Below are 15,149 nucleotides of genomic sequence, written 5' to 3'. Positions count from 1 at the left end.
CTCTCCCCAGACGGCAGTGCCAGCCTGACGCGATTCCGGTCCCCGGTGGATCTTACGGCCTCCATGTCGCTGAGGATCAAAGTGCTTGCATGAATGAGCCCTCATGATGGTGACGCGTGCACGTTGTTAGTCTATTACTGGTCGACATGGCGTGTGCAGTTCTCTGAACAGGCTATTGCGACGATGGTGTTGCTTGATCACTGTTTTAGACCAAAGTAGACAAGACTGGAGCCCTCGCGCGTGCGTTGCAGCCGAACTGTTAACAAGTGCATGATGGATCAAGGCAATATCACATCTATCAAGGCAGTCAAGGGGTCGTCCTGAAATCTTTTCCGCCCTTTGAGTTTGGGCCCCTATTATTCGATCGCAACCCTGGCAACAAGATTAAAGGGCAAGCTTTGACAAAGTTTGAATTATTTTTTTTCTCTTGTCCCAAAATTGAAAACACGGCGCATCCGCCAGCCTGCTGGACCGGGGAGCCGGATAAGCAACAAGGTCGCGAGTCGGGAAGTGGTTCCTGGAGATGAGGTTGGCCGGGGCCTTCATTTTACAAGTTTGTGCAAGCCAAAGACAAGAATGCACAAAGCGGCGGCGGCGGTCGAACAGTAAAAGAATCCAAGGATGCTTCGGCGAACAGCATGGAAGCTACCATGATGATTCTGTGCATGATGATTGATGGCTGACGTGCGTTTGTTCCTGGCCAGACAAACGTTAATAATAACTGCATGCGCTGCGAAGTAGCCTGGGCCAGGGTCCAGGGCGTTATGATTAGTGTTACACAACTTGGAACCTTGCGATTCATCCTCACGACATCCAGAGAATCAAGTCCGAACATGTAACAATTTACGTAGTATTAGACAATCTCTGGATGTTATGAGGCGACTTCCCTGAATAGGTACTTGCGCGGTCGTTAAGGGCCAGGGCTCATGTCGGCTTCATGAACAGATTGCCGACCTGTTGCTGCTGATTATTATGCCACAACCGAGCAAGCGCACATTTGAATAACACAGTCGGGGCATTGTTATCTGTAGCGCAGCCACAGTACAATCATGACTTCGGTATGCACGCACACTTGTTGCGCACATGCTGACGGCGTCATAACTTCACCCTGTTGACCAGCTGATGCACAGCCACTACTCCCACGCCCTCCGCAGCTGATACGGGCTACTTGCTCGGGGACTGACCTGTGAGATTGCCGCCACGAGGCCGCTAGGCCAGCCCCTCTGGGGTGCGCACAGCAGTCCCGTCTCCCTTGGGCCTTGGTTTTACCTGTAATATCCGGTGCGAGCGTTGCTTGTTACGCTGGCCGCGCTGGCCTTGGAACACGCCGCTGGGTCCAGTCCCAAGTTTAGCGGGTGGAGGGCACAAAGCTGGCACAATCAGCCATTCATTCGGTCCATGCATTCCATGCGCTCCCATGCCGTCGCCTGGCTGGAGCGCGCACACATCGGGACGGGTTGGGTTGTCATTGCGATGGATGGATGCTAAGGCAGGTTGGATGGGTGGGTGGACGGATGGATGACTGTTATTGATTGTTGCAACCCTCCAGTCCTTATCCAGCCATGACTCCCTCCTTCCTCCCTTCCCCTTCCCTTCCTTCCTCCCACAAAGCAACAACAACAGACAAACGCTCAAGCAAAAGAATCATTCGAGAATCCTCTGTCACAGTCACGATCATCGTGCCAGCTTTGCCAGTAACCCGCCGTCCATCAACTTGCACTAGGTCAGCTTCGCTGCCGTTGCTTCAGAGTCCAGGTACGTACCTTACATACGTGCCGCTGCTCGGCACCCGGCCCTCATCAGTGTCGCGTCCCGGGCAACAGCCAGCCAGCAGAGCAAGCAAGCAAGACGAGGGTGTCGCTGCAGACCTCGCATCTTCTTGGCCTGTCCATCTCTTCCATTCATTCTGATCCGCCTCTCATAAACCTGCAAAGAACCCCCAGCTGATAACATTCCTGCTGCAGTACTCCGAAGCACTCAAGACCCCTACCCGGCATCATGGCTACCACGGCATCAGCTGCTCGCGATATCCCCCAGGCCTCCTTGAACCGAGACAACTTAGCTGTTGTAGCGGATCGGAGCGAACCTGCGACTGTGGCACGAACACTCGACCTCCCGACTCCTCCCAACTCCATCTCGCCAGCCCTCGCGGCCCACGGCCTCAAGGCCCAGCTGCAGAAGGCCACGCTCGAGCCCATCGACTCCGACCTCGACCTCCACGAGTCGGCTGATGGGAGATCCGTGTCGCCGCCCCTCGAGGCCTCGGGCGCCATCACGTGCGCCCTGCTCGCCAAGTACCACTTGCCTGACATCCTGCTGAACCATGGCCCGCTGGCCATCAGGCACGTCATGGGCTATCTGACGACATCTGTCCCTGGCTTCTCGGGCATCCCACCTGCCAAAGCGCGCAGGCTGGTCGTTGGCGCATTGGAGGGCCGAGGCGGCGAAGGAGGAGGACCGCAAGGAGACATACACTTTGAAAAGGTAGGATGGGGGCGATGGGACGCCTGTCGCAGAACCTCTGGCCCCAGGTCTCGCAAGACCTCCCCCAGCAGGCTATCACCCCATTCTGCCGGCATCCCCATTGGAGGCGCGTCGCGTCACGAGAGACTCAAGGTCCGATCCTCGGGACAGGAGTCTATGCGTTTCTCGTACGACGACAGCGCCGTCTCGGTGATGGAGAACGAGGCCGATAATATGTCGCTCGATGGCTCTGGAGCAGCCTCCTGCTCGGAAGCCCCCGATGACGACATGATCTTGGGCGACAATCCGGACGATGCCACGGATGATGAGGACTGGGCTGCCGTCGGAGCAGCTGCCCTTCGCGCTGAGTCCTACCGTGCTAGCTTCTCTAGCCGCGGCCCATTCAGCCCTCAATTTGGCGCGCGATCATGCTCATATGGCATGATCCGCTCGCCGCAGACACCGATCGAGTTGCTGTCCCTCAATGGACCTTCTGACGCGCAGGAGCGTGAGGCTATTGAGGGTCTTTTGCGACTTGGTTCTGTATAATACCCCCCAACATCGCATGGTACGGAGTTTGGAGCGCTTTGATTTTCTACCTCTCCGGGGTAGGAGTACGGATATGGCTGGACCACACGGCGCGTGTCGGATTCTGATCAAGTGGCATACGACATGGACACAGTCTACTTCTTGACGACGACACGTTTTTTACGACAATCTTCTTACTTTTCCTCTTATTTATACGCGCCAGGACGCGTGGCGCAGGACCCCTTGCTACTGGCTTAGCACAACATTTGCAAGCCACATGGCCCGCGCGATCGACTGCGAGGACAGCCCTCGAGTTTTGAGATCATTCATCACCAACGGTGCGCATGGCACAATCAACGGAAACATGGCTCTCGCACGCGGGGAGCTCCCTGCATCAATCACGAATTCAACAGCTCGTGATGGGAATGGTCATTATTTGGAGTTGCATTTCGAGTTCTGGGACGGGGGTGCACCAAAAATCACGGTTTGAAGTATGAGCATTGGGGCCCGTTCACAATCAGCATTTTTAATATATATCTTGGAAAGGTGTAATAGCATCCGGTCTTGTGAAGACTTGGGAGACCTTGGGAGCGGTTGGCACGGTAGGCATCATTATGTCTGTCCAAACACATAATTACATTGGGAACGAGAGGATGGGCGCAAACGAGGGGATGGGCGCATGCAGAATCGGTCGATGGGTTCAAGTTTCTTCCGAGGTGGAAGACATGGACGAACCGGCCATGGACCTTTTTGGAGGCGGATGAGGGACAAGGGTTTCGGGGCTGAAGGAGTTCCTCAGTCCCTCATAATAACAAACTCACCATCCATCCCATACTTGTACATTCAGTGTTCCCTGTAATAGCTGCTGGCTGGTTTTCTGTGATTGCGAGTACGTATGGTGAGGTTGTGAGTCACCCAGCAAGAATCCGGCGAGGCCGGTGGTGATCGGACTGTGCGTAATGTGACAGGGACGGGTTCCTTACCCTATACCATGCTAGGAGATACCTTGTGCAGAGGTCAACACACTGGTCACACGCTCGGCGGCTCGCAAAGCAATGATTGCGGCCTATTAATTTCAAGTAATCGCATCTAATACGCACTGGCCAGTTCTATTCAAAGGTTGTGTGCCGGGATACTTGGCTATCACTCTTTGCGGGGATGTTGACCGTCAGTGTATCTCTGCCTTACCATCAACCCGAGGTGCACGCGACATGGGCATTATCTAAACCACGAGCCAACAAGACCAGTAAGAAATGCTCAATCGAATGCAAGGAACATGTTGCCCATCGATCGGTAGCCTGCCGTAGATACCGTAAGAACTTGGCGCGGCAGTGTCTCTCGAACAAAGGAGCACCGAACAGCAATCGCAGGCCCCGGTACACGCTTGCGGCTTACGGCTAACCACACGTGTCGTTTTCCATGATTCCAAAGCGTAGCGTCGCGAGTTGGAGCTCGGCTTGGCGCGCGCAATCTCTTGGCACAGGAAGAATAGGTCCGAAGATGTGGAGAAATCCGGGGGCGAAGAATGAAGATAAGAAAGAGACGGTTGCGGCGGTGCGCGCAATAATACTTGATAATAGTCGTAGGTTCATTTAATAAACCAGGTTCATGTGTGAAGCGTACGAGTGTAATCATGGGCTGTCTATTAGGATGAGGCTGAGTAATGGACAGTGAGTCTGTGGTCTTTATTAAGACGCAGCTCTCCATACTGGACCGGGGCGCACAAGTCAAGTACATTGTGTGATGAGTCCAGAGATAGTTTGATACGTGCCCGCACGAAAGCTATGTCGGCCGCCTTGATAGGGCAGTGCTTCTCGAATGAATCCAACGCGACAGTGAATACGTGTAAAGGGCCAATTAGCCGTGTTCGATCGGGTATGGTCAGAGAAACACGAGAGACCTCGTGACCTTTGAATGCATCCACCCATTAACACTCACCCAGCCCATCACATTTCTCTCGAATCTGGTGGCTGGTTCCGGCACAAGAGTTTTTCTCATCACGATCGAAGCCAGTCTCTAACAAATTGGTTACTTCGGACCTGTGCCCGTTCGGCATGGCCTGCATGTCCCTGGCCTGACGGACTGCATTCGATGGCGGATGGGATTAGGATGACCAGGGGTCCCAGCAGGAAGGATTCTGTGGTGGTGCCAAAACTGCCAGGTGTGTCACGCGTGTCGCGGGCGGAAAGTCTGGGCGTGGCCACCAGGAGAGGTCTTGGCGAGCGGAAAGCTTGATTCCTCTCTTGGCTGATCCATGCTGTACGTACGTACGTAGTATTGGGAATCACATTTTGTTACCAGATGACTGTCATTGTCAGTTGCCGCCAGAAACGGTCTGGCCAGCGTCCTGTAACCCCGGTTGACAGTCGTTACTCAATTCCGCGGCAGGTGATTTGGGGACGGTATATTCGCGGGGGCCTTGGTCTGGACTGGTCGGCTATTTCAGGCTGTTGCTCATAGTCCGTAGTGGCAGCCAAGCACACCCTGGGCAGGCACTTGTTATTAGCGAGTACTACTAGTATCAGCCCTGTCGTATACTAATAAGGCGCTCAGCGATTGATTAGCCATCGCGTACGCGACGGTGACATTCAGGGACCGACTGACCGATTCGGCATGTCGGAGTGTCGGAGTTAGAGGTGCAGCCGGTTCAATGGGCAGCAGCCAGCAGGCCTTACAGAGGGTCGCGAGAAGGCCTCGCCAGAAAGCAGAAGAATCGTGGGGCTCCAGTCGCCACAAGAGGCTGAGAATTTGCAAGGACGGACGAGTGAAGTCTAATTACGGCGTCGGAGCAGCGCAGATCTCGAGTTGACAAATTCAGGTATGATGATGATGTGCGCGACGCGGCAGCAGAAGCGCTCGTCTCTGGGGAACGACGGCGACGGTGGTGGTAGCGAAGCCAATCGCAGCCTCGCGAAGAGGGGCGCTGCCAATATGCCAAGCCACGCCAAGGCTTGGCAGAACTTGGCACGAGAACGAGCGTGGCGGCTCTTGGCATGAAAAAAGCTAGCGAGTACCTGCCACCGCACCTGTTGGCGCACTTCAGCTCGTGTACCCACTCATCGTCGACCACCCGGTCGCGGTGCCAAGACCCTGCCAAGACCCTGCCAAGACCTCCGCTCACCCTTCTGATCTTGCCCAGGCTCTTGTGCGAATGTAAAGGGTGAAGGCGCCCCCGAGAATGCTTACGGAGACTCTTCCCTCTTCATACCCTTTGGAACAAGTCGCTTTTTAAATCCTCGATCGCCTTGTACATCAACTGCTTGTCGAGAACTCACAAACCCGGTCTCTCGACGGTCTCCTCACTCAGCCCTACAACCCACAGGCGTCACTCATCTTGTCTCAGAAGCACAGCCAAGGCAGTCGCGCCCACGCGTAGGAACAGCTTACCCCACGGACAATGTCTCCCCCGATTCCCGAGGGCAACAATCCCTCGTCAGGGTCCAGCAACAACAGCACTTCGGACTCCAAGTCGACCACCCCTCCTCCCTCGAGCACTACCTCGACTACCTCTGCAGCACCTCCCCTCTCGAGCGGCCCGGATGATGCTCTGACATGCCGCTGGAACAACTGCCTTCAAAAGTTTCCCGCACCAGAGTCGCTGTACGAGCACATTTGTGAGCGCCATGTTGGCCGCAAGAGCACCAACAACTTGAGCCTCACTTGCCAGTGGAACTCGTGCCGCACGACAACCGTCAAGCGCGATCACATTACATCGCACATCCGCGTTCATGTCCCGCTCAAGCCCCACAAGTGCGAGTTTTGCGGCAAGTCCTTCAAGCGACCCCAGGATCTCAAGAAGCATGTCAAGGTAAGGCATACCCGGCTACTGCTATACGGCGAGGACTATCGACTGACTGGAATAGACTCACGCCGATGACTCTGTCCTCGCGCGTCCCACGCAGGACCAGCACGGACAAGGTGGCATGAACGGCTACAGGCCCCAGATGCACAAGAGTACGCATCCTCTGCGCCATGTCGCGAACCAAGACTGACTTTGTCAAGCCCCCAGCTACTACGATCACAACGGCCAGATGCGCCAGCAGTATCAGCCCCAGCATCCCGGTGGCCCTCACGCGCACCCAGGGAACTACTACGCGCCCCAGCCCTCGACCAACTACGGTCTTTACTTCAGCCAGGCGCCCCTGAACAACCAGCGCACCGAGCAGCACATTGGCTACAATACTGCTCCCTCTGGCGGTTACGATCGCAAGCGCGCTTTCGACATGGTGGAGGACTTCTTCACCAGCGCGAAGCGTCGCGAGATTGACCCCTCGTCATACAACCAGATTGGCCGCTCACTGCTTCCCCTCCATGGTGCCCTGTCGGTCCCCAACGGCTCCATGGCTGCCACTGAGCACCAGTACGTGCCTCAGGCGGCGCAAATGACTCACGCCGGGCCTGCCCCTACTCAGAACCCGCTGGCTCAGCAATATTACCTGCCCACGCCCTCAAACGTCAGGACACAGAAGGATCTCGTCCAAATCGACAATCTTCTGGGCCAGATGCAGAACACCATTTATGAGAATGCCCAGCATGCGCCTACCGATATCCACCACATCCATAACGGAGACCAGTTCAGTGGGTATCGTAACACGCCCTCGCCTCCCGTCGCCCAGCGCTCTCCGACGGGCATGCCCATTGGTGCTGATGGCTACCAACACATGTCTGCTGCTAGCATGCCTTCGCCTCTGAGCGGCCTGTCATCGACCGGCACCCCTGCCGTCACCCCACCGTCAAGCGCCATGTCATATAGCTCTGGCCACTCGCCAAGCCCATCTGCTTCGGCCATGTCCCCTCAGTCCCGCCACAGCTCCACCACATCGTCTGTCATGTACCCGACCCTGCCAACTAGCTTGCCCGCTGTCAACCAAGGGTTTGGCCAGTCTACTACCGCGACGCTCGGTCCCAGCTTCGAGAGCAACGAGCGCCGCCGGTACTCTGGTGGCATGCTGCAGCGCCCTCGGGGCCCCCCTCCCAGGTCCATGCCTGCTGAGGATGGCGCAAGCACGCCTAGGAATGGTGACTCTGCCCTCTCCATCTCCTCACCTGCCTCCGAGGAGTCCGAGGTCAGCGAGGCCACCCGCGAGCGTGAAGAGCAATTCGACCGCTGGCTCGATAACATGCGTGTCATCGAGAACTTGCGCAAGTATGTTCAAGCCCGTCTCGAGCGGAGGGACTACGTGGAGGAGGAGGATGAGCGTGGCGAGGCGCAGGTGAAAAAAGAGCACAGCCCCGAGGCCATGGACGTCGATGTCAAGAGCCCACGCAGCCCTGTCCCTCATCAAGAGAACCATCCCAAGGAGGGTTCATCGCTGTATCCCATCCTGCGCATGCCTGGCGCATAAGCAGGGAAGATGGCGTTGGTGGTTGAAGCTCGACAATTGTTGGAAACTTGCTTGGACGTATATGATGAGCATTTGAGTTATGGCAATGTATATGACATGATCAAGGCACCACTGCCGGTGCCGCCTAGTAGGAAAACAGCTACGGAGGATTGATTGGCGGAGTCATGGAATCCTATTTTGTCTTCACTTTCTTTCACCACTGCGCGTGCATGAAGTGATCTTGCCAAGAGTAACAGAGCACAACCTCCGCACGAGGTAACAGCCACCAGGGTAGTGAGTGACCTTTTCCGCGTGTGAGTGCACACCTCTGCTGTCACGGTGCCCTCGTTGGCCTCTGCGGATGATGTCGGCGATGACGGAATTCTTTCGCTTGTGGAATGGAGATGACCGTTGGCCAAGATGCGGTGGCGCACCGCCCAGCCCGCGACGTTATGTAGATCCAGTGAGTACTAATTACGTCCAAGCATGAGCCAACAGGGTCTTTCTTGCACGTTTGCGGCAACTTGTACACATTCTTGAAAAAAGAAGATAATCAAATCTGACGACACCGCAGTGCGGTCAATGTGTAAGTAGGGGGTCAGAAGCACGGTCTCACGCGGCGAAGTAGGGAAGTACATCTCCGTTGTCCGTTGTGCATCGCAGGACATCCACAGGCAACTGGCGTCCGAGGCTAAACATTCCCATCCTCAGCTGATGCTATTATGGAAAAGTTCCTGAGTCTAGTCTTGGATGGCGACCGGATGAGGCAGGTAATATGGTAAGCACAGACTGAGAGTGTGAGACGCCCGAGGCGGACCGGTCGATAGAGTGAATACGTCGGCTCTTAAGACTGAGTGGTAAAGGGGTAGATCGGCTCTCTGAGGAAATGCAAGGGATGGTATTCTTATTCAACCTCAGTGAACGCGGGTTGAAGTAGGTTGACTCAGCCAGATGATGGGTCTTGGAATGTGTCTCACTCTGTGTGAGTCTACGGCAGCTGTGATTACCGAAAAGTGCAGCTATGTACCTTTGACGTTACTTTACTTCACGCCAGGTACCATTGCGGTCGACGGTTATTTAAGGATCGCCTAGTCTAGGTGTGCGCGGTGACCAGGGGCCGGCGATGCTTTCACTTTCATCTCACTATTCGCCTTGTCTGACGCAACTCGGCTTGGCTGGCTCTAACCCTTCAGATATAATTAGCTACCAAGATCTGGCTTCGTCTTCCTCCAACCTCTAAAACCACAGAAGTCAATCGACCGTATTTTGTTGACACGAGAAGGTCCTCTCCACCAAGATCCATCATGCGTCTCATCAACCTCGCGTTCAGCATCCTTGCGGGTGAAGCCGCTCTCGTCTTCGCGGCGCCGGCTGGCTCGGACCCTAACGTCTGCTGCTGCTGTGACATCTCACAACCAGCCATGGTCTGCACCACCAGCAGCGAGATATTCTCCTGCTCCTGCCTCGCCGTGGAGTGTCCAGAGGACGCTCCCGTCGTCTGGCGTAACCTCGACGAACAGCCTCCATGTCTCTCTACGCCTCCAGCTCCGGCGCCCGAGCCCACCTTGCCAGCGGAGGGCGACACCGCCGACTGCTGCTGTTGCAACATTGGCAAAGGTGCCATAGTGTGCGACTCGAGACCTGCCGACGAAGGCTGCTTCTGCCCTCTGGTCCTTTGCCCTTCTGATGCACCCACCATCCGGGCTGAATCTGACGTGCCCATGCCCACGCCTACACCTCGCCTCGCGCCCTCTCCCGCGCCTCAACCTCTCGTCGACGCACGCAACGCCGAGGAGGGCTTGGTAGAGTGCTGCTGCTGCGACAGTTCCCAGCCCGCCATCTCCTGCCGCATGGTCCCTGAGGAGGAAGGTTGCTTCTGTATCGCTGTGGTGTGCCCCGCTGGCGCACCAACTGTCTGGCCCGAAGGCATGCCTGAGATGACCCCGATGCCCGAGGCACCGGCCTGTTGAACCTCTGGATCGCGTTCCATCTCGCGGTGGTGATCAATGGAGGAGTGCATGTATACTATACGGGTGTTTTAGGGAACTTGCTGCCTTTGGAGCTGTCAGCAAACTCCTGGCACGGCGTACGGGGAACAAAGTGCTTCGGCTTGCTTCGGCTTGTTGACTGTAGCGGGCGAGTCTTGGTGATAATAGTCCACAGCTCTCATAATGCAGAAGATGGTGCCCAGGAAACCTGGCCATGTCGCAAATTGCGATACATGATGCTTCTCATTCTCATCGCTTGTGCTACCAATTCGGGTCGCCAGTGCGTGCAAAGTGAAGGCTTCGTATACCTGGTACAATTATTTCCCTGGGCTATTACTATTCATCAATGCGCTGTCCACGACACGACTCGTGCGCTGGGTCACCGTTGCGCCAAGTCTTCCGACGGGGCCTGAGGAGGAGACGCTCTGGATAGGCTTTCAATGGTTCAGCCTCCAAGCGCTTGCGTTTCATTATCAATTGGGGCGAGCAAAGGAATAGGCGCGAAAGGGGCCTAATAATTCCCCTCCTTGTCCGCCTTCTGCATTATCGCTCTGCATGCGTAATTACAGTTGGGTATTAGTACGGATATAGTATACTGTAGGTAGACCAGTACTAGGTAGTGGCCAAGGCACGATCGATCGCACTGGTGACTGCCCAGAGACATGGGTTTGTCTGTTCGCGATGCATGCTTGAAATGAACACGTGGGAACTTGCCGCGCACGATGGGAGAAGAGGCTGGCTCATGATGTCTCTCATGATGTCTCCCCTTACTCGTAGTCAATGCTGTCGTGGCCAAGGTGGCTTGGAAGGAAGTAATTACAGGTAAGGTATTAGTCGTCAGTGGTAGTCTGGAAGGTGCCAGGACGAGCAAAGGTGAACAGGTAGAGCGAACGCCATTGGCCAAACGCCTCTCGTGGAACTTTCCCGAGTCCATCTGCCGCGAACATGAAGAGACTTGCTGGAGGGAAGAACGACCGGGGCGTGGCTGCCGGGCTCTTCAATGCGGCGTTATGGAGTACGCAAGTCCACAAGAAAGTTTGTGATTGGTCCATCTGAACAATCTACCCTGCCACATGGGGAAAAGACGGGAAGGATCAATTGGATAGCATCCCAATCCCTCCCACATTGCAGGCGTGGTCAGCCCCTTGGGCCGAAGCACCCCCGTGGACAGTGGTTACGTACCTTGCCTTTCAGGCGGCCCAACAAGTGTCGGTTCGTTTTTTCATATCGTCCCCACGGCTCTCGTCTTTTCCTCAACCTCTCAGCGACTTCCGGGACGCGTTGCGACGACTTCACTCAGTCACTCTCGTCGTTCGCAACAGCGACGCAGCCATCCAGCGAACGCCCAGTAGAAAGGGGACCGCAGCGCGTGCCGCACGTGGGCATGAGCTTGCGATACCTGGACTTCAATGAACGTGTCAGTCATGGGTCTCGATATGCCTGGCCAGCTGCCCTTCAACCAGCAGCCACCGTCCGGCGTCGTCAATCCGCCAGCGACCCAGCCCCGACCTGTTCAGCAGATGCAGCAGTCGACCCAGGTCCCTGCTGCGAAGCGCCGCCGTACGGCCTCGGCTGTCATGTCCAATTGCTGTCGCACTTGCAGGCTGCGCAAGGTGAGTGAACCGAGTTCTTTGTGCCTACGCTCTCACGCGCGCATCAACTAACGACCGACTTCTGTCCAGGTCAAATGCGATGGAAATCCTGGAGACGGGGGCCCTTGTGCAAACTGCGCACGACTCGAACTTGCCTGCCCGTTCGTGTCAGGCCCCTCAGTACCCGGTCCCCCAGGTAAGTCGCATCGCCACCGCCATCGCCGTCGTATTAATCACTGACACTGGTCAGACAAGATTGCGCGGGTGAAACCCTCGAGCAGTCACACGGAGGCCGGTACTGTTCGTAAACGAGCTCAACGTGCGTGTAGCCAGTGTCACACCCAAAAGACCAAATGCTCCGGCGACTTGCCTCGTTGTAAGCGTTGCGAGACTGCTGGCTTGAATTGCGAGTATCTGCCACCGAAGCGCAAATTCGCCAATGTTCGTGTGGGATCGGAGCCAGCTACAGACAAGAGTGCTCCCGACAGCGCTCGGGGCAGTACAGTACCCTCGAGCGCGACTGCTAACAACACCGCTGCTCCGACATCTGATGCACCAGCGCAGTCTGCCCGCGCCTTGACGTCGGAGAAGAGTGCCTCCCCCGAAGCGTCTGTCAACGGGGGAGCTAGGGGGGGAGATACATTTCCCCTCGCTCTTGATACATCTGTCCTTACATCTCAGTAAGCCACATTCTTGACCAGACTTGCCAGAGCATCTGTGCTGACCTTCAAGGCAACTACTCGTGAGGAAAGACCTCATTCTTCGCCATCTCGATGCATATTTTGAAAACATATACTGGCTGCCAGCTATGGGGTTCTTTCACCCCGAAACGGCATATCGTCAAGTTTACGTTTGTGGTCCCAAGCATTCATTCGAATTCGCATGCTGATATGTGACAGGAGGGAACTTTTGATCCACCCACAGCTGCAGCGCTATGCGCGCTCACTACTTTCTTCGTCAATCCGGATTTCAAGTCGTCGCAGGAGTTTGGTATGAAGTGCTGCGATGAGATCGAGTTCTACATATTCCGCAACGTCCACAAGTTCTCGGATCGGGTCCTCCTGCCATACGCGCTCATCTTGTGCTTCAACTTTTTGAACGGTTCATTTGCCAAGGTTTGGCAATGCTTTGGCCTCGCAACGCGACTCATGACCGGACTGCAACTGAACTGGGATGTCTCTTCCCGCAACAAAACATTTCAGCAGGAGGAGCTAGGACGGAGACTTGCATGGCAATTCTTCGTTATGGACCGGCTGTTGGCGGGTGGCTACGAGGAGTACATATCGTGTCGCGCCGATATCATGAAGATTCGTCTGCCTTGCCAGGAGAGTGCGTTCTGGGAAAACAAGCCGATATTGGCGGAGCGCCTGACAGACAAGAATGCGAAAGCCAAGGGCGTTGGGTTCCATGGTCTGACTGTTCGGCTAACCGATCTGATTCATCGGATTCAATGGTACGTATCGTGCCAAGGGCTTCTACTGGAAACACTTTTGCTGACCGCCATAGCTGGACGAAGCGACTGTCCTCCAAAACCACCCTCGAACCTTCGAAGGTCATGGAGGATATCAATAACTTCCAGAACGAGCTCACCCGCTTCCACCTCTCCATACCCGACGACATCAGGCTTAGCGATCAGAGTATTGCCAAGTACATCGCGTCACCAGAGAAAGTGGGCTACGTTTACCTGCATACGCACCTGTCGGTTGGCCACATCGATCTGTACAGGTTTGCCTTGCCTGGTATCATCGACCCCAAGAAGAATGATATAGTCCAGAGGCTACCGAAAGATTTCGTTGAAAGATCAAAAAAGCAGGCTATCGCTCACGCGCTGTGTAGCGGTCGCTTTTGCGTCGCTATACAGAAGGAGGCGGAAAAACATCCGTACACTGGCAAGGGACCGGTGGCAGGCGATTGCACCATTCCTCACATGGCAACGCAATCTCTCCGCGTCTTATTACTTGCGATACAGCATCGCATTTATGACAACTTGACGCAGGATACAACAGCGCCCCTTTGGCATTTCGAAGATCCGGACGAGAAGTACATTCGCAGGCTGATCGAGGATGGGCTGTTCAAGGTGTCTGAGCCATGGAAGCACATTTTGATGACTTGTTATCAAGCAGTAAGCAGCAGATGATTTGTTCTGTGAACAGACACGGCTAACCTGCATGCAGCATACTAACAACATGGCCATGTTTGAGGAGTTCAACAAGACGCAGAAATTTGCGGATCAAAAGGGCACCGTTGGCTTTGTTGGCACCAAGGCTTCATCAGGCGACAGCCGGCTCCCTGGGCCGCACTATATCCTTGAGAATGCGACATACGGCGTCGTGGAGCAAGAGAAGCGCACGCGCGCTGGTGATGCCGCAACAGCAGACCGCTGGTTCAAAGGTCCACAGCAGGAAAGGGCTCCATCGCCCGCCTCGATGCCTACACCAGGCGACTTTGATGCTACCTATGGTCCCCCTGGCCTGCCCCTGTTGTTGGCAGTAGCCCGCGACGCAACGGCAGAGCACAGCACCGGTCAGCCCATGCCCGAACACAACATCTACGACATGCCTCGGGAGACGTCCGTCCTCACGCAGGAAAAGGCGTGGCTACCCCCGGGCTATTCGGGCCCAGTTAATGACCAGTACCTGGGGGCAAGCGGCGCGAGTGGTGCAGGCGGCCCTGGGTCGCTTCCCATGATGCAACAAATGGATGCCCCCGAGCTAGCCATGGTGTTCCCCCCGCCGCAAGCCGGGCAGCAGCCTCCGAATGAATTACACACAACCAATGTGCAAGAGCAGTATGTGCCACCACAACAGGGTGTTTTCATGAACGGATATCCTCCAGGGTACGGCGACGGTGGTGCGTCAGGTGGTTACATGCAGCAGCCGCCGAACTTTGGATGAGTCTTGTGCAACATTTTTATGTATATACACGGATATTTGTTACTATATTGCACTTGCCTATTCGGAAACTGAGCTCGTAAATGAAACTTCGCTTTGAATTGCAGAAACTCGCGCAAGACCACTGAAAGGGACTTGCGAGCGCTGGCCAGGCGATGAGCCAGGGCTTTAAGATTATACACTATAAGAATATACAATGATACCACAGGGTTACTGCCAGGTACCCAAACGAGACATGAACTCGAGGCCATGTACCAGCCCTCAGCCTCCAACCTGTGAAGGGTGTGATTGTCTCCAACGACCAATTGATAATGATGGTGCCAGGCCAGGAGATAGGAGATGAGCAAGCTTGGGAACGCGACA

At 55.4% G+C, this 15,149-nt stretch overlaps 4 protein-coding genes across 4 annotated transcripts; all 4 read left to right on the top strand.

The window, feature by feature from the left end:
* Positions 1 to 1,998: 1,998 nt before the first annotated feature.
* Positions 1,999 to 3,012, top strand: F5Z01DRAFT_616933 (putative Sin3 binding protein-domain-containing protein; the record flags this gene model as incomplete). The annotated part of the gene is made up of 1 exon (XM_046260944.1): positions 1,999 to 3,012. The coding sequence occupies one exon, from the start codon at positions 1,999 to 2,001 to the stop codon at positions 3,010 to 3,012; it is 1,014 nt and encodes a 337-aa protein (XP_046121200.1).
* A 3,376-nt stretch (positions 3,013 to 6,388) lies between these two features.
* Positions 6,389 to 8,336, top strand: F5Z01DRAFT_634040 (pH zinc finger transcription factor; the record flags this gene model as incomplete). Its single annotated transcript, XM_046262010.1, has 3 exons — positions 6,389 to 6,799; positions 6,855 to 6,945; positions 6,994 to 8,336. The coding sequence occupies 3 exons, from the start codon at positions 6,389 to 6,391 to the stop codon at positions 8,334 to 8,336; spliced, it is 1,845 nt and encodes a 614-aa protein (XP_046121199.1).
* A 1,283-nt stretch (positions 8,337 to 9,619) lies between these two features.
* Positions 9,620 to 10,285, top strand: F5Z01DRAFT_634039 (uncharacterized protein; the record flags this gene model as incomplete). The annotated part of the gene is made up of 1 exon (XM_046262009.1): positions 9,620 to 10,285. The coding sequence occupies one exon, from the start codon at positions 9,620 to 9,622 to the stop codon at positions 10,283 to 10,285; it is 666 nt and encodes a 221-aa protein (XP_046121198.1).
* Positions 10,286 to 11,449: 1,164 nt separating this feature from the next.
* F5Z01DRAFT_461947 (uncharacterized protein) lies at positions 11,450 to 15,066 on the top strand. Its single transcript, XM_046259919.1, has 7 exons — positions 11,450 to 11,916; positions 11,986 to 12,091; positions 12,146 to 12,575; positions 12,628 to 12,745; positions 12,795 to 13,348; positions 13,402 to 14,017; positions 14,070 to 15,066. The coding sequence occupies exons 1-7, from the start codon at positions 11,713 to 11,715 to the stop codon at positions 14,787 to 14,789; spliced, it is 2,748 nt and encodes a 915-aa protein (XP_046121197.1). The 5' UTR covers positions 11,450 to 11,712; the 3' UTR covers positions 14,790 to 15,066.
* Positions 15,067 to 15,149: the final 83 nt, after the last annotated feature.

This window comes from Emericellopsis atlantica, assembly GCF_019669845.1.
Source record: "Emericellopsis atlantica unplaced genomic scaffold F5Z01scaffold_5, whole genome shotgun sequence".
NCBI classification, from domain to species: Eukaryota; Fungi; Ascomycota; class Sordariomycetes; order Hypocreales; family Bionectriaceae; genus Emericellopsis; species Emericellopsis atlantica.
Note: the sequence above shows the minus strand (reverse complement) of the source record. Positions and strands in the feature narration are given on the sequence as shown.